The 27036-nt window shown below is 46.2% G+C and overlaps 1 protein-coding gene across 3 annotated transcripts in view; it reads right to left on the bottom strand.

The window, feature by feature from the left end:
• Positions 1 to 27036, bottom strand: part of DOP1B (DOP1 leucine zipper like protein B) — a 1145257-nt gene that overhangs the window by 184482 nt on the left and 933739 nt on the right. For all 3 annotated transcript variants that reach the window (XM_069636119.1, XM_069636117.1, XM_069636118.1), the window contains exons 32-33: positions 13795 to 13923; positions 742 to 878 (exon numbers count right to left, since the gene is read on the bottom strand). In XM_069636119.1, the coding sequence (XP_069492220.1) occupies positions 742 to 878; positions 13795 to 13923 (266 nt within the window). The remainder of the gene's footprint in view (positions 1 to 741; positions 879 to 13794; positions 13924 to 27036) is intronic.

Raw genomic sequence — 27036 nt, forward strand, 5'->3', positions numbered from 1 at the left:
ATTCGGTCAAATGTAACAGTCAAATAAAATCGAACAATTATACTAATACCTATTTTTCAAGACAGGCTAAAAATAAAAGGTGTAGAAGGTTGCCCAGAGAAACCCCAGATGTTGAGATTAATTCAAAACCTTCAATCCATCACATTTTCTGTTACACCTGGCAATACAAAGTCAGTGTGAACGAATGTGCCTAAATCAGAAATTATCCAGCTTACCGAGCTGAATTTTTGGATTGGTCAGTACCAACAGCTTTTGTTGGAATAAATCTTCAAGCAAAGCATACAAAGGCATTTAACTTTTAAACACAAACCTATTGGCTTGTTAGCACCATCGTACACAATGATACAAAGCAGGTGACAGGCACGTGTGGCTGATAAACTACAATATAAAAGTCTGAACAGAGGCAGTTCAAGTAAGATAAGCGAAGATAGTGCTAATCAGTAAACATGGCAATCTTAGTGGCATAGCTTTACATGGCAGGATGTTTGGCTGTAAAATATTATTTAAACAAAACACAACAACAAGATGCATATATTGTTGCTTCTGTTGTGCACAAAACGTACAGAACAAGATGGATTAATTGATCAAGAAAAGTGGGGAAAACGGTCTCAAAACAGGTGCATACAAAAATGTGGTTAACTTTAAATTATTTTCCACTACAGAAGGGATAATGAATAAAACACAATTACAGATACTGACCAAATGCATTGATGTGTACCCTATCAATAGGTTTATGCTTACCAGTTCAGTCACCATAATGGGCCACAGTGAGGTTAGGTGCTGAGGAGAAATTCGTAGCAACAAAACTCTAAAAAGGAGAAACATCTGGGCAGCAACCACAGAACTTTGTCCAACTCGTAGATTCTCGGTTAGTCTCTCTGGCAAAAACACAATATTATTTCACAAATTCCATTCAATATTAACGTTTGAAAACATATTTGGGGTAAAGATATATATTTTTTTAAAACAAAGTTGTAAACCATGAACCTCAATAACAAGGATCCTGCAACAACTTCTAAACTATATTTTGCAAGTATATATTTTATTGAAAGAAAGTTCACAGAAAACAGACATATAATTAATGAAGGTGAATGCATACATATTCAAGATGAAACAAGTTCATTCATACAGCATTTATGAAGCTATGGTAGAGTGCCCATAGAATATGATCTGTGGAGACCAGTGGAGCAATTGAAGCGCAATGCAGATACATAATAGGTGATGTGCGACTCACTCAGCTGCTAGAAAGCCACACCAATCTGATAAGAAACATGAGATGTAGCGTTAACATCCCATCTGCCTATTGGATCTGATGGTTATAGGAGTCACAATTACACAACAGGGAATCATAGGATGGGAATCCTAAGCCCCCCCGATGAAAGGACTGAAACATATTTGCTTGAATGTTTTTGCCTTATTGGTTCTTCTGAAATCCACTTAAGGCACCTACATTTTCAAGCATTTTGGGAATATATTTTGAAGAATAGTCCCAGTTTTTTTCCATGACCACAGCTTGTCAAATATGTGACCACCATATACTTACCAGAGCTGACAGAACTCTCTCAATTTGACTTTTGAACTATTTTTCAGGGTCAAATAACGTTGTTCACTTTTTATTAGTGACAGGGTTGGCAAATGAAGGACAGCGAGATTCAGCGAAATGACCTACGTAGTATGGGGTGGTGTGAGAAGCACTGCAGGTGAATGTAGGGGTGGGGACTTGCCACGTCCTACCACAAATGGACCAGAGAAAGATTGTTTTTACAAACACACTGCGCACACACACAGATTAAATTAAAGTTGGTGTATATTTAATCCGCAAAACGGTAGCCTGACACGTGTTTTGAGCAACATGCTCTTCTACTGAGGCTACAGGTTTGTGTCCATGGGAGATAAACCAGTACATGAAATTTAATATACATGTGAATGACCCAAACAAGGAGGCAAAAAACCAAGAGGACGGTCAACACACCAAAACAAAATAGAAATTGAAGGCAGGGGTTATCAGCCACATTATACAGAAAAAATACATGGTGTCAAGTAATGCATTTGCAAAACAAAATATCACAATTCGTAGGGAGAGGAACAATATAATACAAACAACCAATGTCATGATGGAGCATAAAAAAAAAAGGAGGAAAAAGAGGGGTAGGGGTAGAGAGGGGTGAGAAAGAACAGAGGAGTGCGTTAGCAATGTTGATCAAGGTTGGTCACACAGTTAGTCATTGAACGAAAACTAGGTTAGATACCTGTTAATGGGATACCCTTTGAATTGGAAACTAGGCAGGGGATAAGAAAAATAAATGATTGTGAATAAAGGGGGGGGTATTTCCCCAGAGCAGGACATATTGTCGCGTGTAATAGCCTTAAACTGAACTTACCAGGGATATGTGATCAGTATAGAAGCAAAAAATATAGGACTGCGGGCTCCACTGTAAAAATAACATACAGTGAATCAATGATAACTTTTAAAATAAGCGGTAAATTAAGTTGATGACGTTTGAGTAATTATCAATAATACGGCGGTAGCACAATTCTACATACCTTGAGATGCAGTTGCAAGAACAAATTGAAAGCGAGTTCGCACTGAGACTGGATACACCAACCAAAACTGAAAACGAGCGTGAGAGTGCGAGCCCAGCATGAGGAAGAACGAAAAAAGGCATAAAAGGCAATTAGAGAGTGGTCAAAGGTGCGCGTCTAGCCGCTCATTAACAAGGCGCGTAGACCCTCTGAAGCGCTAGGGGTCTACGTGCAAGTACTGTTCTTACCAGCGTCTCCGCTGTGTATGAGGACAGGAGCCAGGCGTGCGCGGCTCCTGCTTGCATTAATAGATGTAAATCCGATTGTTGCAACAAGGTCTGAGTGTCAGGAATGGGACGCCATCTTGGGTGAGTAAAACTTAAAAGCCTGAGAAGCGCTCACAGGCTAAAGGGGCAATTCACAGAGAATTTTAGTTTGCAAAGAAAAAGAAAAAACGGCGAAGGTGTTTAATTAAGCAAGGCAACCTTACATGAAAGACCACGAAGAGTTGAACAATATAATGGCCTTGAGTTAAAAAGGGAGGGGGGGTATATGTTGGTGGGGGAATGATAGTCCCCCATCAAAGAGTGTATGCGCATGTGAATGAGGGGGACAGCGGAATAGGGGCCGTGTTGTCCTTGAAAAGATGTAAAGGAATGAACAATTGTGAAACCGGCGCCTGAGCCAATTGGTGAATTTAATGCGAGGGTGAATGTCTGCCACACTAGTGGGTGGCGGGGGCAAGTATGCCCCGATGCATCTGCCATTTGATCCCCACCTCATGTGGGCATGCTGCATTTCTAAGGTCTGAATAGACTGAAAACTAGTTGTGTGACCAACATTAAATCAAAAACTAAATGTACACAAATCTGTAGCCTCAGTAGAAGAGCATGTTGCTCGAAACACGTGTCAGGCTACCGTTTTGCAGATTAAATATACACCAACTTTAATTTAATCTGTGTGTGTGCGCAGTGTGTTTGTAAAAACAATCTTTCACTTTTTATTAGTGACTGTTTTTCCCCCCATTTTATATGAAGGTTATTTTTACTACGGAAATGTTTGTTAAACATATTTTCTTAGATGGATATTACGAAAGTATATTTCAACTGAAATTATTAAATGTTAACATATTATTTAAACCTTGAAAATTACAAACCAGTCTTAAAATGTACTGTGCAGAATCAAAATGTACATGTAAATGAATAGCATTGAATGTGAATCAATAGTGTGAGGGATCAGAAAGGAGAGGCAGACACAAAGCGGTAACCTTTTCAACATTACACATTTTATTAAATTAAAGGGGTTCGATAAAGGCCTTTCTATCCCTATCCTAAAGATAGTTTCCCTACCTAGGAAACTAAAGCTAAAGATCAGTTTGTGTCTTGTTAAAATTATGTAAACAGTCCTTTTGTCCAAAACACGTCTGACCCTCACACTTAAATAAACAAGTAAAGGTGCAAGGTAAATGTTTCTGATTTTTACTTAATAAAAAGTGTATGTAAATCAAATATGAAAATCGAACAAATAATTCATGAATCCAATCCAAGGGGGCTTTCCTTCCCCTGTATTATTTCAGGTACAATAACTAAAGTGTCTTTCTTAAAGCCGGATTAGTAGTTGAAATATCTGTTTCCCAAAACACTTTCTTAAGCATGGCAAAAAGTGTCTTTTTCCAAACAATGATTCCACAGAAATAGCAGAAATGTCTTTTCCCACAGCACTGTTTGGAGGATGGCAAAAAGAAGGCTCTTATATGTTAAAGGAGGGCAACATTTCTATTTTCCACAACTTCTTCACACATGACAAAGGTGTCTCTTTCACACAACTGTTCCAAGGACGATTTCCTGGTATACGCACCTGCCAGTAATCTTTAACTATGGGCCTCATTACACGGTAGGAGGTAAGGGTTAACGGTCACCGGTAATGGTACCTGTGACCGTTAACCCTTACCGCCTTACTACGAGGTCCCTTAGCGGGTTGGTACTTTCTTTAACGCCTGCTTTTAGCAGGCGTTAAAAACCAATCCGCGAAGGGACCTTGGTGCTAATTAGGGCACTGCAAATTTGCGGTACCGTAATTAGCACCTTCCCCATTCCCATTATGCCGTATGGGGCAAAAATGGGAATGGGGAAGGGCAATGGTGGAAGGGGGAATTACTGCCCCGCCAACCTTGGAATAGGGCGGTAATTCCCCTTTCCACCAAGGCGGTGCCAGTATTTTATAGCACCTTGGTCTACCGCCTACCGTGTAATGAGGCCCTATGTCTCTTTCTTTCATATGCTTTATGAATTACTTGGTATACTCCCCTGCCAGGAATCGCCCCCCCACAAACCCATTCTGGTTCGTGCAGATCCCATGGTGTACTCTCCTGCCAGGTAGCTTTCTCCAAAAAGGGTTCACTGCCTGATGTGTTTCTTTCAGCAGGTCTTCCTACAATGTTCACTTTCTTTCTGAGTATAACCCAGTTGCACTCCTTCACTGTTTATACCTAATTGACTTCAGGTACTACTTGTTCCAACTCCCCCCATATTGATATCCCATATATGGAGATTTGTTCAAGTTCTGTCTGTCAATCTCTTCATTAATGTGTATTTGCTTTTGGCAATGCGTGTTCCAAGTTTCCCCAAATTGACATGTCATATAAGGAGAATTGCACAACTTTTGCCTTTCCATTCAATTTGGTCGGTATTCAAAATAGTTATTCAATTGTTCGTTATGTTTGCTGGCTCGCCCCGGGACCCTCCAGCTTCTCTGGGCCAACTCACCAGTGTAACGTGTAGCGGCGGCAAAGTTCTGTCTCTGGCTTCCCATGTCATGCAGACCCTCGTTCAGTTCCCACGTCCACAACTACTTGCAGATGGAACTGAGGCAGTCCCACAGGACTGTCTCCTACAGCCTTGGGTCGGCTGTCTGACTTCCACCGGTCCTTCCAAGGTACCCACTGCACTTTCAGCAGACTCCCGTTCCTCTGGTAAAGTATGCTTCCAGGCGGTTGCCTGTAAGCATCTGGCTCTCCCAGAACGGCTCATCTCAGTGTATCTGCTCCTGCTGTTGCTTTCGCTTCCTGCTCTGCAGCTCTCCTCTCCTTAATTGCAGGTGTTCTTTTAAATGTCCTCCACATCTGATTGTTAGTATGACAACTAGTCTGCATGTTTAACTTGATGTTTCCTTCATTACACATGGACTCCTTCCTCCTCTTCCTCGCCTCAGAACTTGAGGCTTCAGGGGAGTTGGAAACCAAAGGACTCTTACACCTTACAATGCTTTACATCTTTGTTTAAATAAAAACCATTAGAAACAAGAGATGTTAAATGTGTTTTATGGGTGTTATGGGTAAATGAAGTGTGAATGGTATGCTCTCTAGAATGTTTGTCAAAAGGGGGTTTTACAACTGCAGGGACTTGAATAATGACAACATGCCATCAGGAACTCTGGAATTCTAGGGTCTTCTTCACATGAAAGGGAAGAATGACACGTCTCTCCTGATGGAGTCTCCACATCTCCCTGACAGCCATCTCCTCCCATGTGATCCTCCATCATAATACAAACCCCAGGGTCAGGATCAGGTAGCGGCTGCCTCCCCCGCCACATGGGAGGAGACTTTAGGCTGGGGTTCAATGGCGACTCCACAGGATTCATCACAGTAGGCTGATGGCTGGACTTTCTGGTGGAAAATAAGCTTCCACATTTGAAAGATTACCAGATTTGATTAAACAAATGCCATTTTCCACATATAAAAGATCAAAGTTAACAAACTTGCAGTGTTTGAGAATAATAATCTTCACTCGCATGGCCAGTTCTGATGTGTGATATATTTGACTAATTTGGGCATTATACTGGGTATTGTGACATGTAATTTACTACAATATCCTGTGTGACATGCGACCAAGACACATGTTTATTTTTATGTCACACATGTCTGAAACCTGTTTTCAGTGCCTTTCACTGCATTCTATACCGAAAATTGGGATTTAAGACGTTGACGTGAGTTTGAAGAGGAGACAAGTCTGATTTTTACTTTTAGCTTGTAGATAGTATTTGTGGGCTTGTCACTTTTTCTTCCATTTGTTTAGGAATGCATACAAGACAGTAGCATCACCAGTGGCACATTCTGCGTGCTAAATCAGCTTTCTGAAAGGTAATGAGTTAATTGCAGTCATAAATCATCTCCTGATGTAATATACATTGTTTTAATAAGGTGCTTCTTCAGGCACTTGATTTTTAAGCAATACAGCATCCCAGCACATAGCCCTAAATTAAAATACTTAGGATTCCATCACTGGAGGTGTGAATATGTGCATTGTAGTTTATGGATGCACTTAAATGTTTCCACAAACATGTATGAAGAAAATAATAGGAATAGAAAATAGGCATGCAGGAGTGGGGGGGGGGTGGCCAGCAGCCCAGAAAGTGTTGCTTTTGCCTGAAGCTCTGGAGTCCAGTACCTCCGCACACATGATAAATGCAGACCATGAGCACGTACCTTCCTGCAAACCAACCAGATGAGTATCTGAGGGATCGGACGTGACGTCCTGGCTGGAGAAACGGTTACCATTGTTCCTCCCTATTACCTTTTCCCCAACGCTGGAGATACAATGGGCTCACCAGGTTCCTTCCCTGGCCAACACTCAAAAGGCAGCTCCAAGAAGCCGCATAGCCCGTTTTCCATGTTGTATGCAGGAAGTGCACGTTTTGGAGGTGGTGAAAAAAAATACTGGGAAGTTGACCTTTCAGGATCATTCAATATATAGTGCAGCACTTCTCCAAACAAACGGTGGCCAAGAGGAAGCGGAGTTGCGATGCAGAGGTCCAAGATATGGGCTGTATGCCCCAATAAGAATTAAGATCTCTAATGACGGCCTTACCAAATGTTTTCATGATCCTATGGATCTCGCTTAATACCGACAAAGATGCGATTGAACAAATGGAAATAGTTACCGGGGGATGTGACGGACACCAAAGGATCCCGATTGTCCCAGGTTAAAGATGCTCGGGATTCGAATTTAAGGCCAAACCCCTTGACTTTGAAACTGGGCTCTTCCACTTTTGGTTTCAGAAGAATGCTTCCATCAACCATGATCCTGGGGGCTGGCATGGCTCTCCTCCAAGAAACACACTCCCCCAAGAAACACACCTATTCAGTAAAGACTGCACATTGCTCAAGAGACAATGTGTAGGGCAGGTAATCGCTACAGAGGCTGAAGGGCGCAGGGGTCGGGTGGTGGTACCGATTCATAAAATCAGCGAGCTACATGTCCTGGACACCAATGCAGAAAAGAAGGGTAGGTGGCTGGTGATCAATTGTAAGGTCGAGGGAGTCCAGATGGCAATCATACATATCTATGGCCCTAATCAAACAGACCTGGGGTTCTGGGCCAATTTCCATAGAATGGTGCAGCAGTTAAGCAGTCCCTAACAAGATAATTGGTGGAGACTGCGAGCTACCACTTGATCGTATTATGGATAGGAGATTGCAAGCTATATTTCAGAGATCCCCTACGAACAAAGTCGTTGAGAGATTTGCACTTTTGAATGAGCAGGTTGATGTATACAGAATTTGTAACCTGATGCAATGGAATGCACTTTTTACTTCCCACCACACTCCTCTTTCTCCAGAATAGACTACTCGTTATGAGTAAAGGAATAATGTTTCCAGAACAGGATGCAGAAACATCACCAATTCTTATCTCGGATCATGCTTCGGTGGTAGCCAGTTGTGAGATAGGCATGGTATCAGGACAGACACAGACTCAAAGAGGTACATTTCAAAACCCTTTATTTACAAAGGTTCCTGAGTTGGCGTAATGCCTAACTAGCCCTAACTCTAAAGGGATGGTTCCCTTAACTGATGATTTTAAAGGCTGTCAATGTCTGATAGTCTAAACTAAAAGTCCATCTGTGCAGCCTTTCCGCTCACACTTCCCAACCAGCAAACAAAAGAAACACACTGGCAAGCGAATACGCACCATAACCGACCCATCACCACAAATCTAGGACCTTCATTCTCAAACTCCAACCACACACCGCCACTCCTCTCCACCCCCCGCCCCAGAAGCATCCTACACTCTGACGCCATACATCCTTCACACTATCTCCACATCACCTCCGTCCCTCTGACCACAAGAGCCATCTGGATGACCACAAGCCATCCCTGCCCTACCAAGTCCCTGCTCCTTTCCGCACATTCTACACCCTCACACAACACCTCCATCTGCTCATACGCAGAGAATGACCGTCACCCCCACTCCTCCACACACTGCGCTACCTCCAACTCCCAAGCCAGTGGAGCATGCTGGCACTCCATACACAACTCCCTTGCCACCTCCATTTCATCTGCTACTGCCTGCAGAACATCACCATGTAGATCATCTCCACTGCCCACATCCCTCCACGCCAAGCCAGAACCAGAACCCTACTGTGCCCTCACTCCCCTCAAACCACAGCAATCACTCATTCAGGCAGCGGTCCTTGTCCCTCCACTAACCCTGTCATGCGACTGACACAAACACCCTCCCACCAGTCCGAACTACCTCGCCATTTCTCCACTTCCCACCAATACCCGGCGTCCACTCAGCAGGCCCAACCCGCTCACACCGCCCCCACTCAATCTCCCCTCAGTCAAACCTCTTTCACTGTCCACTGACCATGCCCATCCCCCCTCACAAACAGACCCCCAGCATTCTCTCACCCTCCATCTCAAGATATCCCCCTTCTACCCCCTCCCCTTAGCTTAACATGGCATGACATGCTCGCTCCAAAACTATCACCTCATCACCTTTCCCCTTGGCCCCCTTACCCTCTCTCACACAACTCTGGCACCAAAATGCTCTAAACTCAAGAAAAATGATCGGCCCCCACCCTCAACTATTTATTTGCCTACGTCAGTCCTCTGCCCCAACCGCCCATAGCCCGGCTGTCAGGAACTCCCCGCCAGTAACTCCCAGATTGTCCCTCTTCGCACACAACCTCCCGCCTAACACTGCTCACCTCCACTTCCCTCCAGACTTGCAGCCCATCCATCAGCCAGGCAGTACCCTCACAACCTCACCAACATCACTCACCATCCACCCACCCACCATCCATCCACCCATCCTTTCACCTACCCACATCACATGCAAAACGGCCACTGCATGCTCTCTCTTCCCGCTCCCACCCAACCTCACTCCCTCTCCCAACCTTCAAACATCATCCCTGACTTTTCAGACTGTTCCGTCCTCTCCCACCACCCAGCCTCCCGCTGCTCCCAACCCCTTCCCACCAGCCACCCAGTCCCACCATGTTCATCCGGCCACCAGCTCCATTGGAACCACCTCCCCCCACCAAGTCACCTGCCTCTTATTTAATGCCCGCTCTGTGGCCAGAAACAAATAGCATCTTTGACCTACTATCCTCCGACAACCTCGATCTCATCCTCATCACTGAAACATGGTTCAGCAACGACTTTAAACCAGTTGCACACAAGGACTTCCCTCCCGACTACACTCTCATTCCCCACAACAGAGCCACCACAGGTGGCGGAACAGCCATCCTCCACCAACCCTACATATCCATCTCTCTCACTGAATCCCAGCCATGCACAGCTAACTGCGAATCCATGCTGGTTACACTCTCCCTGTTCCCCACTTTCTCACACAGTTTCCTACTCATCTATAGGCCATTGCAATACAACAGACATTTTGCCAACAATCTCTGTGACTCACTAGCTACCATTCTGGTCAACCATCATTCACTCACTCTGATGGGGGACTTCAATGTCTGGTTTGATATACACAACAACTCCATGGTCGACAGCCTAGAAGCACTCAACCTCTGTGGGCATATCACAGGTCCCACCCACACCGGAGGCCACATGCAATATTCAGCTCCTCTGGCCTCATCACGTTGTCCAGCCCCAAACCCCTCATCTGGGCAGACCACTCAGCCCTACCTTTATCTATCCGCACACTGACCCCACCAACCATGGCCCGCCTGGTCTCATCACACAACCACAAACGCTGGAACATGGTCAAGGTGCTGTCCAACCTGGCAGAAGCGTTGATACGCTCACTCCCAACCACAGACAGACCCCTACCGGTCGAATCCTTTGACTCTTGGCTCAACGACTCACTCATCCCTCTTACCCCCTAAACCCCTCACGGCCCACTCACATCCGCAACCAAATGGTTCACACCCCACCTGAAAAGTGTCAAAACCCATAACCGCTCGAGCGCAAATGGAGAGCATCAAAAACCTCCCTTAGCTAATCCCTGTTCGCACACCATCACTGTAACTACAAATCCGAGATCCAAAAGGCCAGAAAAATGACTGTAATAAAAGAATTCTGAACTGCAACAACAGTGGTAAAGAGCTCCACAGGATCATCTCGGAATTCGTGAAGCCCACTTGCACCTCTGCCTCTACCACGCCCACGCAAGTGCAAGCGCTCTGCAACTCTCTCTCCCATCACTTCTACAGGACAACACTGGACAGGACAGCCACCCTTAATGCCAAACTCTCCAACCTCACCCTCTGCCCAACACCCGCCGCTCAAGATCCCCGACTTTAAACTCCTTCAAGCTGATCTCGAGCGAGGAATTCATCAAAATATTGTCCAGCAGCAGACCCTCCGGGTCCCCCCTTGACCCTTGCCTTGCATCCCTCCTTAAAGAAATATTCTCCTCTACCTGTGCAGGAGAACAGTCCAGGTTCATACTAAATGACTCCTTCACTTCTGGCTCCTTCCCAGACCCCTTCAAAGTAGCACAAGTCAAACCCCTTCTGAAAAAGACAGGTCTGGACCCCCGCCAGCCATCCAATTACAGGCCAATCCCCAACACCAGATTACTCTCGAAACTCATTGATCGCTCTGCCTACTCTCAACTCAACCTTTTCGCTGAATCCAATAAGCTACTAGACCCCGGTCAGTCTGGCTTAGGACCTCGCCATGGAACTGAAACCACACTGATCTCGATCTGGGACGACCTCAAAGTCATGGCAGTCTCTGAAGGATGGGCAGCTCTGGTTTGCCTTGATCTCTCAGCTGCCTTTGACACCATTAACCACTCAATCCTCCTTGACCGGCATCACTCCTTTGGAATCCGACACTTGGCACTCACATGGATTGCCTCATTCTTTAACAGGAAACACATCACTATCCCCCCTATCCACCCTTTACCTCTTCAGCTCGCCCAGTGAACACCAGAGTAACCCAAGGCGCTTGCCTTTCTTCATTCCTTTTCAACTTCTACATGACCCCATTGACAGGGATCATGCGCTGGCACAACCTCACCTGCTACAATTATGCTGACTACACCCAAATTATCCTGGTAATCCCCAAGACGAACTCAGATCATCCTGCCGACCTAGCAGCCTGCCTCAGTGATATAGACCAATGGATGACTATAAACCACCTCCTTCTCAACCCAGGGAAAACATAGATCATGGTATGTGGCAACACAGCTCTATTGCCACAGCCACTCCCATGGCCTCCCTTGGCACTCCACCGCCCGCCTGCAACAGAGTCAAAATCCTCGGTTGCACATTGACTCGGGCCTAACCCTGTCCCACCAGATCAATAATCAAATCCTGTCACTACCACCTCAGGCTGCTGAGACGCATCTTCCCTTATCTCACCTTCCCCAGCAGATTGACTTCTATTATGTCAATTGTCATGTCCAGACTGTACTACGCAAACTCCATGTACCTGGGTGCTCCGGCATACCAAATTAACAAACCCCAAAGAGTCCAAAACGCAGCTTCTAAACTCCTCCTTGCACTGGGACGAAGGGACCACATCTCACCCGACCTCTGCACACTCCACTGGCTACCTATTGGACGAAGGGCCACTTTCGAAATCCTGTGCATCACCCAGCGAGCAGTGCACAAGGCCGGCACGACATACCTCCAAGAGAAGACTATATTCTACCGCCCATCACACACCCTAAAATCAAGCACAGCCCTCCTACTAATGATGCCAGCCTCCAATTCAGCCAGACTTGGAGGGTCAGCCTAGTCGGCACTAACTCTATGGAATTCACTACCTCCCCATACTCGACACAACCAGGACTACATGGCCTTTCGCAATGTGGTAAAAACATGGTTTTTCCCAAATCCATGAACGAGTCCGCCAAAGCCCATACACCCACCTACCAAAGGCCAAAGTGCTGTAAGAATCAGCACAAACCTGAAACACAAAAGAAGGGCCGCGGAAGACGACTGGCCAATTAATTAAACACCTCACCCCGGAAAAGCAAGAACAACCAGAGAACGGAAGTCGGCCTATCGACCAAAGGACTTCTGACCTAGGCTGCTGCAGATCACACGCACCTAGCTCAACCGCCAAAGCATAGCTGGTGTTATATGATCAATAGAGGTAACCCCTGTCCACCTAGGAATAAGAACCGAGAAGCCTGCACCAGAGTCACAGAAGCAGCTACAATTGGCTCAACTCTCCAGAGAATCATGCAATAACCCAAGAAGTATCCCAGTAACCCGGCATAAAGTTGCTCCAGATACCTGGAAAACAGGCCCTCCGAGTCCCACTACAGAGCGTGTGGAAAAGGACCGCCCGACCCAGATAACACAACATACCCTCAGAGTTTACCTCTCTCTGAAATCCACCACCACAAACCACCAGGACAGACACAGCTGGTGCACTGTGCTCCAAAAGCATCCCAAGTAAGGAAGCCACCCACCGATAACCACAGATACTCATTCCTACCAATATGCTTACTCTCCATTTTGCATCAACAAACAATTGAACGCAGATACACCCCTCGATCAATTCGGCCCAGTTGCACACATACCTACATCGCTCTTAAAACATCTCAACAGCCTGGTAGAACGCAGTTATACCCTACGAGAAAACAAAAAACCTGCCGGCTCACAATCTCTTACACATGCCCCACAGCAGCCACAATAGAGACCCAGAGACCACCCCCTCCCTGCTGTGCACATTACACAGATCTCTCACATTCACCACACCACACTTAGCATTATAATGCAGCCAACCGGCACAAACAACGCTGGCTGCTCACATTTTAAGTGCACCCAAGCACTATATGCTACACTACTCTCTCAACCCACAGCACTTTGAGATCATACCAATGGTACATAAGGCGCTATACAAATGCACGACAACATAACTACATGCAATTTTATTAATGCATTTTCAAACATTCCCACCTTCTACAGCAAATGAAACCAGTAACTTTATTATGTACACATGTGTTGAATAAACAGCTATGTTCACAATTACATTCTTTCTTCCCATCAGAAGCTATCATTTCCTACCTTGGATCAATGGCAGGAAAAGGTGATATTGGTCAAGCTCCCCGCTGAAAACTGCAAAGGCTTGGCGCTTCAGCAACATGGCTTTTTGCTCATTGCTTGGGAAAAGTTTCAATGAACTGCTCTGCATACCTACAACAAAGATTGTTTTTTTGGTAATGAACAAAACATTTCAGACGAGGAAAGCATTCTTAGCAAAGGGGATACTTTAACAGTTGTAGCAGTAAATCAAATTTACATTTTAGGTAGCGGACAACTGTTGTGTTCATTGCCTCAATACACATTTCAACAAAATATGATGGTAGTCTCATGAGTTAATTGAAAATCAGCATGTGCATCTCTGCAAGTCTACATCCTGTAACAAATACCAGGGTATTGTCACTGCATCCATAGGGGGAGCCCCTTCCCATGAGACCACGTAGGTGGGGTCACTACGCAATATTCCCTCCTGGGAGTAGAACTCAGCATGTGGATTTCATGGGGAGCGAAATCCTTTATGGGACCAGTGACGATTGCCTTGGGAGAACGCGGTATGCACTTCCTCCATCTCTGTCCCCTCTTTCCTCTCACTCAGTCCTTTGTGGTGCAGCATACTTCTGTATTTCTGTGGGGTAGAAAACCCCAACCATATAGACCACACTGGGATGAGGAAAAAAGGGCTACCCAGTTGGAGTTCATATAACCACTGACATGAAGAATAGGCAAGGAGGCAAAAGCACACAGCTGAACCAACCTACGCTGTACAGTCAACCAGAGCCAAAGATAAAAAGGGAAGAAGGACTGTGTACTTTGTCAGATCCTCCGTGGGGGAACCGAGAACCGGCTGGAGGCTCACTGCACGGAACAGGAAAGGCTGACGGAGCCTCGCTGAACACATGCTGTGTTCCCCGTTGTTAGGCAGAAACCTGTGCAATTCCCTCTGGGAGCACTGCAAAAGATTTAGGACTACAGGTGTTTGGCAGTAAACCCACTTGGTAGCAGTCTGTACCACACAGATTCACTTGGTAGCTGTGGCTGAGCAGTCAGACTTCCCTCAAGAAGAGTTAGGCAGTATACAGAGTATTCACAATAGGTCAAGAGAACACAATAGAACAAGTAAACACTGACCAGGGCTTGGTGTAAAAGAGATATAATTATTTATTTAAAACCACATCTAGAAAAACACACAGGCACTAATAGTAAGCAATTCAAAAACACGGTCACTAAAAGATATACACTCCCTTAAAACAATATTAGACAAGTCTTAAGTAAAGCCCCACTTATTTTCAGACAGCGGTGAGCGCTTAACGTAGATGGCACTCTAATAATTCGTTTTTTATAAAGGGAGAGAAAAGCAGAGAATCAATTGAAACAGATCCCAACACTTTTTCACGAACACAACAAGAGAGGAAGGCAAGTTAACACCGTGAATTCAGAGTCAGTAGGCCGGATCCGCTTTAAGAGGATCAAACGAAATGTGTCTAAGGTCACACGGTTGCAGTGCACAAAAGTCTTGTAACGGTTCAAAAAGGAGTTGGACCAAAGAAAGGGACCAGTTAGAGGGTCAAGGCGGCCAGCCCAGTCCAGAAGGTTAAGGGGTTATTATTACCTTGTAGCAATCTTTAGAAAGGGAGGCCTGGCAGACACGGTACCTTAAAGTGGTGAGAATACTCCAGCGGGGGCAGTTGTTCCTGGCAGCAGATGCAAGTCATTGCTTCGTCCGGGGGAAGAGAGGATCTCGTCGGGGAGGAAGACAGGAGTCAGTTGCACTGCCAGGGAAGAAACCAGCCGCAGAGTTTCTCAGGTACAAGGAGCGGTCCGTTGGTTCGCGGTCCAGTGGTAAGGGGCTATCCGGCTGCCGGGGTGCTTGGCACGGGCAATTCGACCACAGACCGGTCTGGGGTGCGAAGAGAAGAAGGTAAACTGGTTGTGCCCACCAGTCAGGGGAAGAAGCCTCTCCAGCCGGGAGATCTTCTCTGTCGTTGGGAAGTGGTGAGTCGGTTTCGCAGGGCTCCACCGGTGGTGTCGTCGTGGTAGGTTGGCTCAGCTTCTCCCTCGTTGGATTCTCAGGTCCTGTCGCGACTTCTGAAGTTCCAGTCCCCAAAGCCCTGCTTTTATGCAGCATACTCCCATTCACTCAGCCTAGCTGTCAATCAAACATGCTAAGTGGTGAGCCGGCCGGCTCACCACTTGGGCCAATCACACAAGAGTGCGACTTGAGTTACCAAGGTAACTCAGTCCAGGGCGTCTAAACCCCCTCCCACACCCTCTGTGGTACCCAGACAGAGTGGCACCACTTTTGGAGGCTTCTGTGGAGAAGCCCACCAAAAAGTGGAACAAAGGGCTCGACTTGGGTTGGAGTCACAGAAGAGAACACAAACGCCATTTTAGAATTGAGTCCTGGCAAAAAAATACCAACCCGCGAATTAATATTAATTAAATAAACCGGCGGTATGTTCGAGGCTAGGAGAATTAAATAAAGTTGGTAGCCTCGAACAATGGGAAAATCACATAGGGAAATATTCGCGGCCGAATATAAAAAGTAGTATCCACTGCCACCAGCCAAAACTCGATCAGGGGGGACGGAGACGTGCCCCCTCGACTAACAGACCCCGGGGCAATCGAATTGCCCCGACCAGTACGTGCACAATATGATGGTTTGTACTGGTTTCTGTTCATAATTTGGGACTAGTAAAGCCAATGGTGACTTTACATGCCCTGGGAGACAGTAGTCAATCCCAGGGTATGGAGTCTATGGTGGGGTGTCACTATGACACCCCTGTGTTACTGCACAGAGGGTGCTGTGTAACACATATAGTAAAAACACATGAGACCCTATGGAGTAAAGGACCCCATAGCCCATAAAACACATTAACAGTCAAAGAAACACCATAAATCATGTCCAAGAGTGGGAGAAAAAAACAAACTCCAGAAATGCAGCAAAGCTGCTGGGGGACTCACTAGGTTAGGAAATTCAGCCTAAAGAGAGAATTCTCCCTAACACCCGTTGTCCAGGCTGGAGAATCGGGGGTCAGGGAGAGACCAGGAATCAGACCACACGGTCGGACCGAGAAGAAGGGACCAGACCTGGGAAGGCTGTGAAGACACGTAGAGACCGTTAGTAGGTGCGTGGAAGCCCGCAGCAGTAAGAAGCAGTTCTGCAAAGCTGCCAGAGCAAGCCAGTAACACCACAAAAGTTGCCTGGGTTACCGTAGTGAGTGGTAGAGAGAAAGAAGAATGAAGAAGACGGTTGGGGAGGCTCAAGAACCCCTCTCCCTTGTACCAGTACTTGGGGAAAACTACAAAGCAGACATATGGGAAATAGTGCCTGGCAGGTTAGTGAACCAGGCCTGGGTACAACATGCAATAAACGTGGGAGAGGGGTCTGGGACCAATAAAAAGTCGGGGAAGCCCGGCAACAGTAGCACACCAGAGTCTGTGACCCATACGAAGTCGGGGAAGCCCCGCAATAGCAGCATACGAGGCTCTGGGACCCACACTTTGTGTTTTGCATTTCCACAGGAGAATTTGGCCAAGTTTTCATTCACTCAGTCAAACAAAAGGCTTCCATAATTAACTTATACAAAGGATTACCTTGACATTACAGAATTATTATATTCCATAAATGGGCAGTCCTGGGACACACTAGATAGGTAAGCTCTAGCACAGGCCTGTTGGTGTGGGAGAAACATGCTCACTTCAGATGAGGATGGGAAATAATGAATTGGTGTGGTGTGCTTTCTTTGTAGGTTCTGCATTGCAATCCATTTAATCGCTTCTCTGTGTAAATAGTTTGTGTGGCAGGTAGCTAGTCTGGATGCTTCCTAAGAAGCTTTGTAAACTCAGTCTATGATGGCAGACCAGGGGGGTATCTGTCTTCACATAGATCGCTAGCGGCTATGCCTCGCCAACATGTTGTGGAGATATTCAGGTACATTGAGTGAGACAAAGTCACGCCACATCTTAGATGCAGAAATTGGCACAATATTGTTTATCTGCCCCCATGTGCATTTATCCTTATGTTGTACTGAAATAGGGAATCGTTTTTATTATACCTGTATGGTGTATAACCTTTTGATATACTTAATATCATAGTACAAAACAACCCTGGAAGTGATCTAATTTCCCTCCAAACCCGGCATACTCTAAACCGGTTAAATTTCCAGGATAGACAAGTCAGATGTTTGAGTAAATCTACACTTTCTTTTTTAGAGGTTGGTGATGATTTGCTGTTAGGCACGGGGCTTGCTGTGAGGCAGAGTAGCGTGACGCAGGTGTCTAAATCTCCCAGGATGTGCGACAGTCCCTGAGAGGGCAGTTAATAAAGATTCTCATGTTTGTGTCAAAAAGCAAAACAACCTGCTACTCTGACAACCGAACAATTATCTTTTTATATACTTCAATAAATAAAACAACCTACTAATTTGTAAAGCTGTGAATAGAATTGCAGCATTTTAAATGATGGACATGTTTTTTTAATCAGGAACAGAGACACTATGTAATCATTCATGCAAGAACTACAAATATAAAGGGAAGGACAGGTGTGATTTACATGGATGGTCCCAGCCATCTAGTGCACAGCAACAAATTGCTTTGGTGACACTGGAGATATTGATTTAAGCATCTGTTGTGAATTTATTACACCAAATACAAAAGACACAAGTAGAGGAGACTTGTGCCACTGCACTTTGCACAAATCATGTCCAATGGATAGATGGCAATGATTGTATCTATAGGCAAATCAATAAAGAATGGTTGTATTTTTATTATTATTATTGTTAGATTTATTGAGCTCAGACGTACCTCAGAAGCAACGGAGCGCTCTTCAGAGGTAACAACAGAACGGATATACAGTCCGCGGGGCGGGTTGATTTGGATACTGTCAGGATCCAGAAGTGAGGGGTGGCGCATATGGAAACACTGCAGGCGGTGACTCCATTAAAACTTGCCGTCGCGTTGCTTGCTGCTTCTCCTTACGCGGTCTGGTGGTTTTGCAATATGGCCGCCGCTGGGAATTTCTTATGCCACCTCCGCCCGGCGGCCGGTGCGTTGCAACTCTCTTGGATTTCCTTTTGAGGTCGCCACACTGTTTTCCTCTTTTGCGGTCCTCCTCTGCTTTACTTTTAGTCCTCTGACCGTGCTTGCTCGCTTTTGCCTGCTCCCTGCAGCGGGCCCTTCCCGCCGCGGTCTCTCCGTCTCCTTCTTCCTCGCGTTCCGCAGCAGCTCCCCGCTCGCTGTCTTGCTCTCTCCCTCTCTTTGGGCTCCGGTCCGCTATCCTTCTGTGTTCTCCTCTTCTCCCTGGTGTTGCCACTCTGCCTTCTGCTTGGGCTCGTCCTGCTTTTAGGATTTGCCCTGTTTACACATTCTTCTGTGTTGTGCCGGGTACTCTTCGCCGGGGGATCTTCCTCCCTGAGCCTATCCTTTATTAGGCTGTTATTCTTGGCCTTGGGTCTTCTGTTTTCCCCCATTCTCTTTGGGGGGTCTGCCCATTGCATTCTGGACACTCTGCCTTACCTGGTAGACAATCCTCTCTTTGGTACTTGCCAGACGGGGATCCGAGGGTCCTACCAGGGACCCTTCTGCAAGAAAGTGTTTTCATCGCCATACCTGCCGTCATACTTGGATCTTGGAACACCCAGTGATTTTTTGTGCGAGGAGGCTTTTTCCCCTGATTCTTGGGAAGCAAAGTCACAGGCCTGCAGACACTTTGCAGCCACAGTGGCTTCCCTCCCGTGGTAGGCCTTATCTTCATTAAAAAAAGGAGTATTCGACAAGGGGAAGGAAGAAGATTCCATCTCCGGAGCCAAGCTAGCTCTTCAGGTGAGGACGACGAAGGGGACTTTGAGACTGAGTCAGTCGACTTAGAGGAATATCTCTTTGACAGATATAGAGAGGCACAGAGGAGGGGTACAGAGGAGGTACATATTGTACTGAAAGGTGCAGGTGCTATGAACAACGGTAGTCATGGTAGCTGGAAAGACACAGATTGGTTTAGTTTCTGATCACCAGTTTGGAGGAAGCATTTAACACAAATGAGGTACTCAATTATGCATTATTTCTATAACACATTATGCTCAATTTCTCCAAGACCAAAGTCATCTACCCCCCCTACCCAGTTTGCACCTCTGCTCCGCCTTTCCCCAACCTTCCACCTTCATTCACTGAAGCTTGCAACGTGGGGGTCTTCTTTGGCAACAATCTCTAACTTCACCAACATATCGCCTTTACTGAGGTTGTGGCATGGCTGAAGCTTCTCAATGTCAGAAAAATATGCCACCATCAAACATTCTACCCAACAACAATAACCCATCTTGCAAAGCACACTCGCCCACTTTTGGGTCTCCTCTATTAATTTGCCCCTTGCACCAAAATTCTAAATTTCACTTCTTGCATAGAGTCAACCCCGCTCCTCTCCCATCTCGGCTCAACCACGCCATGCTTGCTGGCTGGCTCGCTGTGCAGCACAAAGCCTTCAAATTGCTAAAACTAATTTTTAAATCTATCCACAGTATTGCCCCTCCTTAACTAGCTAACCAATCAGCCACTACTCACTCGCACTCTTCACTGCAGAGCCAGTCTCTTTGCGCTGTCCCCATTGTTCTGCCTCCCACATCGGTTGTTGTGCCCTCTTTGCTCCCTTCACTTGAACCCCGTTACCCCTGAAATCCAAAACACTACCACTATCTCTGTACTCAAATCAGCACTGAAAATGCATCCCATCTGACTTGAAGGAAACGCCAGCTGCAGTCTTTGGGACCACTCCCGTGATCGTTTTTTCCTTACTGTGTTATGAAATATTATCTGTTTCCAGATTTCCTTCCATTGACTTTAATGGAACCCCACCCTCCAACGTTTAGCTATTGCTTGATTGCTGTCCTGACATTAGAAGTCGAGTAAAGCCTTTTTGTTTTACTTCTCTTGCATGGCTTTTTGGGGGCTCTGGTGAGTCCCCAAGGCTACCAGTGCAGAGGGGTTGCATCTCTGAGATTCCTTGTTGTTTTTAAGCTTCACCCACCATCTTACAGTGAAGAGTGGCAGGCGTACGTGTACTTAGCATCCCTTTTTCTTTCAGTAACATTTTGGTGACTTTCACAATGTGGAAGACGGGCTGGTGGAAGCAGATATTTTTTCATTGTGTTTCTCGTTGTTCACACATGCAGTTTTGCATTTTACTACATAGTGCCTTTTTGAGCACTATATACTCATAATGGCAGTGCCACACGTTATCCGCCCTGTCCTTTGCCAGCATTGTCCTTGGCTTTCCTTCCTGCCCTCCAAGGTCAGGAAATTACATATCTGGATTGCCCTTTCACGGGCAAAGCATTGCCTTTCCTGGGCAAAGCGGCAGTGTGAGCATCTGGTCAGATGTGGAGGCTAAGACTGTCTGGTTGCAATTCACACACACTTTTGAGCGGGGCAGGTCTGTTGCTTGGTAGATGTGGTGCAAGAAGCTGCCCAGGATTGGACAGCACGTGCCAGTTTGAATGGTGCAGATTCATCCCACTGGTGGAATGGGGGCTACCCCTGGCTCGATTTTAGGATAAATGCTGCTGCAGTCATTCTTCAGATCGTCGCTGGAGCCAAGACCCTTACGAAAGGGTGCAGCCTGCTGAAGACCCAAAGACGACCAGTGAAGACATCCAACCTTCAGCCAAGCCTAGGTAATGACCTGTCCCTCTGGAATGATCTCCTGAAGGACCTTTGTCAATTCAGATCCAGCTCACCGATCTGGCACACTGCAGCCTTCAGAAGCGTCCTGAAACCATCCAGTGAGCTCACTGTCAATGGTCTCTGCTGTGCATCGGTCCCGGTTCAGAGTTTAGCTTTCGTCCTCTAGAGATCTTCAGATTGTGTACTAAAAACAGTCCTCCTACAGTTGCTGCTTTCCAGCTTGAAGAGGGGCCTTCCTGGAGGAGTTATGTAGTCTGCCACATAAGCTGCCTACCGAGCACAGTATTTTTCACCGCTACCTACTTCCATTGTGTGCCGATGGTCTCCTGTTGCTGTGAGACTCGTGGTGTCGTGGTGTCCTGGATACCTGGGTCATCCAGCTGCAAAGCATTAGGAACCGTAACATCAGAGTTTGGAATTGCTACATAGCCGGATCCAATCCTAATGCCGAAGGTGACCACTGTATCCTCGAACCCAGGACTCCCCTGCAACAGAACCAACGATTGAAGTAACTGGGTCCAGTGAGACTAGGAACCCGAGAGGTGATTTCTAGTGGAGTCTGCATAGCTATTTTCAGTCCCCCCACAGCCCCGCCAACCACCTTAGAGATTTAAGGGCAGATATTCTTAACCATTACTCTCAGTTGCCTGGTCGTGATCAGTGGAGTTCTGACCAAGGATCCTTCCCACGCTTCCCTTAGAGTGGTTGGATTGGGAAAGGACCCCTAATCTTCTGTGCTTACTTTTGTGCTTACATCACAGGAACATTTTATTCACATGTGTGCTTTGTCAGCACTTGTTTCTTCACTTAAAAGAATCCCGACTTTCTACCAAAGATTTCTTCTTGGGGCTTTTGCCTCTTAAGAGCACTAGGCCCACTCACCTAAGCAGGGAAGAATTACCCTGACTTTTTGTTTTATAATAAAGAGTTATCAGGTTTCCATTGCTTTTACAATACTTATCTTGAATTTCAATTGCTTCTGAATAACTTACCTGTTTTTACTCGCTTTACTGCACAGTTTTCTAGGTGAATGTACATATATATATATGGGTATCGTTGTAGTTTGGTAGTAGTACTTGCCTGTTATTTTCAATGCTTAGTGAGTTCAGGCTTAATAATTAGAGCATTTTATACTTGGTGATTAATTTGATTTATTTAAGTGTTCTACGTGTGTTTCATTGTACCATTTCAGCATACCCACTATTCCTGACGTCTAAGTCTTATTGTTCCACTGCCTACCTTCATTGAGTTTGGCTGCATAATAGGGTGGCTGTTTGAAAACCACCCTCAGGGCTGCCACATGATTGCAAGGGTGGGATAATATTTTGCTTCTGGGTTTTTAACAGATTAATGACTTTATTTGACGACAGTATAGCAAACCTGTAGTCAAGGCTAGATGCTATTATGATGCTCATTTAAAACGTGCTTACCAACCACAAGGCCAGATCGGTTTGAAGTAAAAACCATTTTCTTTTAATAAAAACTTTCTTCATTAAAGCACTTGGTTCAGAGCATTACATAATTCACTTACAAGAATAGAACATACAGGCACAAGTCTCCACAGAATATTTAGAACAGGAGCATGCATTAACAAGGGGGAAAGGGGAGCCAAAATGAGGAATGCAATGGTAATAAAGTAGGAGGATCATAAAAGTCATTGTCCGTCTGTTGAAGGATCATTACTTTTGCGCATCAGATAAGTTTTAAAGGCTAGCCATATGTCTTTGGGGCGGTTCGCCACTGACTGCATGCTGACCCATTGATCTTCGGTGTCACAGGCCCAAGCAGCAGCCTTCAGCCATTGACCAGTTGATGGTACAGTGGGCTTCAACCAGTGGAGTAACATACATCACATAGCAAGCAACAAGCATAAATTCACTAGTATTCAACCCCTCACTCCCCGGTCCTCAAAGACATGAAATTGACACTGAATGGGGGTAGCATCCAAATTGACGTCTGTCATATCAGTAAGGATGGCACAAACATCTCTCCAGTAATCATCTAATTTAGGGCAACTCTACACCATGTGAAAGTATCCAGCTCCCCCCTAACCCCACACCTAAGACAACAACCCGTAGTTGATTGGGAAAAAAGCATCGTCCTCCCTGCGTACAATGGTATCTGTGCAGGACTTTGAATTGCATCAAGCGAAATTGGGAGTGAAAAGGAGACACACATTTCCCCCCAGGTGTCATCTGTAATTTCAAGGTTCATGTCTATTGCCAAATTAAATCGTAACTTTGCCAGGGGTGTCGGCATGCAGTCTTGTAATTAACCTGTACAGAGAAGAGACCGTGCCTCAGAATCCGTACGCCCAGATAGGAAGGAGTCATTCTCGGGTTCCACTGGGAAATCCTCCCATTTGGACCTAAAGACCTTGCAAACACCAAAATAGTGAAGCCAGTGCGAGGATTTATGTTGCTTGAGTGCAGTGATGTCGGCAGCAGAAGTTGCCATTCAAAAACATGTTCCCTAGCATGCTAAATCCATCTCGAGTCCAACGTCGCTCAGTAACCGCATCTACCCTGGGAAATGCCAGTTCACAGATCCACAGCAGAAAGTTGCCATGGTAGAGGTGGGAAATTCCCAACAGCTTCCATATTTTGCACCTGGCCAGCGAAGTGACACTTGTGGGATCGTACGGGTAGGGATCTGTCAACACTGGGGGTACCACTAAAGACCTAATGTCTCGCTCACCCGCCGAGCCCCTCTCGAGCCTGGCATGCAGCGCGACTGCCTCCCCCACAAACCAAAAAGCTGCATACTGTGATTGCGCTGCCAACCAATATACCTGAAAATCAGGTGCTGCGAATCCCGCTTGTGCATAAGCCATATCTCATTTGCGGCGCACTCCGCTCAAGGGCCACACAAAGACATTGACCGCAGTCATTTTGAGGAAGGCAATTTTACCTGCAATGGCTGACGTGCCCAGGTCGGAAGTATAAGCAAAAGGTGCCACAGGTATTTGGCAAAGTTACAGTCATATTTATAGTGTATTGTGATGCCTAGCTACCGTGACTCCCAAATACTGTAATGAAGGCTGTGCCCACGTGAGCCAAAGTAGATTTTCGGGACTCAGTCGTGGCTTCAGTAAGAGGGAAAAGCTCTGACTTACTACTATTCACTTGAAGTCCAGAAAGTTCTCATAAGGCAAAAACATCACGCATGATGTGCAAATGGGTCTGTGGGTCCGACACAGACTATAGCATTGTCTGCATATGAAGATATACTTTCAGGCTCCCCAACTATCTAACGCGCGTTAAGTTAGTCCCTCATGTTGCCAAAAGCGCACGTGCTCGCCAGCTCCTTTAGTGCAGTTACAAAGTTGATTGATTCTGAGGTGGTTTGCAGCCTGGTGTAGAATTTAGGACTTTCCAGCACTATCTTGGGAACTCTCCCAAGGTGCAACTCCAACCTGGCCATTGTCTCTTCATCCACATTGTCGGGCGGACCCATCAGGTTGGTTTCTTTGATACTTTGGCTAACGCAAACAATCTTTGGCCTTCTTTGCTGATTTCTTAGTAAGGCAAATTTCCACTCTGGTGTGAATTCTGTACTATCAACTGCTTTCAGATATTTTTGGAATTGGAATTTGTACTGGTTCCAAGGGACGGGAGACTCACCTGGCGTTTGGAGAAATATCAACGGTGCCCCGACCCCTTGCTTGTTGTCTTGTTAAGGTGCTGCTGGATTCCTTGCTTCTCCTGCTGTGGTTTTTGTGTGTCAGTTCGAGGGTGTGTGATGGTGGATGACTCTTCAGAATCCCATCCTCATTGCCATTGTTGAAATGTGCATTTGTACATAATAGGACTACCTTGCAATAAAGCAAAGTCTTTTTGTTTTTAAACTGATGAACAAGTTACTTACCAACTAGTAACATTCTTTCGATTGAATGTTCCTCCAACGTACTCCACATCTTTGACATGTAATGTCCACAGCTGTATACTTTGGAAACTTTTTCGGCAGAGGGCGTCCTGCGTCGATGGCGTTGGGTCGATGTTCCTCAAAGGCCTCCATCAAGGGTGATGTCACCGGATGTTATAAATAGGACGCACAGCGCCCGCAGACTCAGTTTATGTTTTTTCCTCCACAACTTGTGACGTGCACCAATCCAATGCCTGCTTGACTGCACATAGCCTTGCCGAACTGTAAGCTGCAATCGCATAGGAAATTCTCCAGAGGGGCCGGTTGGGAGGGCAATGAGGAATACGTTGGAGGAACATCCAATCGAAAGAACGTTACCAGTTGGTAAGTAACTTGTTGTTCGAATGGATTGTGTCCTCCAACGTATGCCACATCTTTGACAGACTCCCAAAGCAGTACCAGAAAATGGAGGAGGGAAAGAATTTAGAGTACCCAATCAGATGGCAGAATAAAGAACCGCCTTACCAAAGGCCATATCTTGACGATGAAGTTTATCCAGGGAGTAATGTTTAATAAAGGTGTGGATAGAAGGCCATGTGGCTGCATCACAAATATTCCGAATAGGAACTCCCCGCTGTAGGGCTGTAGAAGTAGCCACGCCCCTAGTGGAATGAGCACGCAACCCTTCAGGAGGGTCCTTGCCCGTCAAACGGTAACATTCAGTAATGGTGAGGATATTCCACCTGGATAAGGTCTGTTTTGTAACAGCCTGGCCATATCAGTGTCCAGCATACCCCACAAAGAGCTGATCGTCCACTCCGGCCCTGGACATCCTAGAAATATAAAAGCTCAGAGCTCCCCTACGGTCCAACCTATGGAGTCGCTCCTCTTCCATACCAGGAGGAGGAGGAGGGTAGAAAGATGGAAAAACCACTTTCTGGCTCAAGTGAAATTCAGACACTACCTTAGGTAGAAAGGAAGGATGTACCCTGGGTACAATCCTATCCTTGTAGACCACAGTAAAGGGCGGCTCAGATGAAAGTGCCTGCAATTCACTCACTCTGCGAGCGGAAGCAGCAACAACCAAGAACACTATCTTGAAAGACAACAATCTCAAAGGACAAGAGTGCAAAGGTTCAAACAGGGCACCCATGAGGAATTTTAAAACCAAATTCAGATCCCAAACCGGCACCTGGAAAGGGGACGGCGGGAACACATTAGTGAGCCTTTAAGAAATTGGGAAATCAAAGGATCATCCGGGAGGTCCCAATCCTTATACCTCAACCTTTCAGATACCAAGCGTGAAGGTTGAGAGGCCTGACCTCTGGATGGAGAACCTGGCCCTCCCGCACCATCCCTTTGCGCGTGCGAGAGCAGAGGGACATTTCCAGAAGGTCCGGGTACCACGCTCTCCTGGCCCAATCCGGAGCAATGAGGATCATGTGGGATCTGAACTTCCGCAATCTCCTTAACACTTGAGGAATGACGGGGACTGGCGGAAACGTGTACAGCAGTGGGAATGACCAATCCACTACAAATGCCTCTCCTAAGGCTCCTCTCGGAGGAAATTCCCTTGAGCAGAATCTCTCGCACTTCTGGTTGGCACTGGTGGCGAAAAGATCCACTTGTGGGGTTCCCCAAATGGCAAAGATCTCCAGAAGGACTTCCTGAGACAACTCCCACTCGTGAGTGATCGAGCTCTGCCTGCTCAGGGCGTCCGCCTCTGCATTG

This window comes from Ambystoma mexicanum, chromosome 7p, assembly GCF_040938575.1.
Source record: "Ambystoma mexicanum isolate Mex_15411 chromosome 7p, UKY_AmexF1_1, whole genome shotgun sequence".
In the NCBI taxonomy this organism is placed as follows: Eukaryota; Metazoa; Chordata; class Amphibia; order Caudata; family Ambystomatidae; genus Ambystoma; species Ambystoma mexicanum.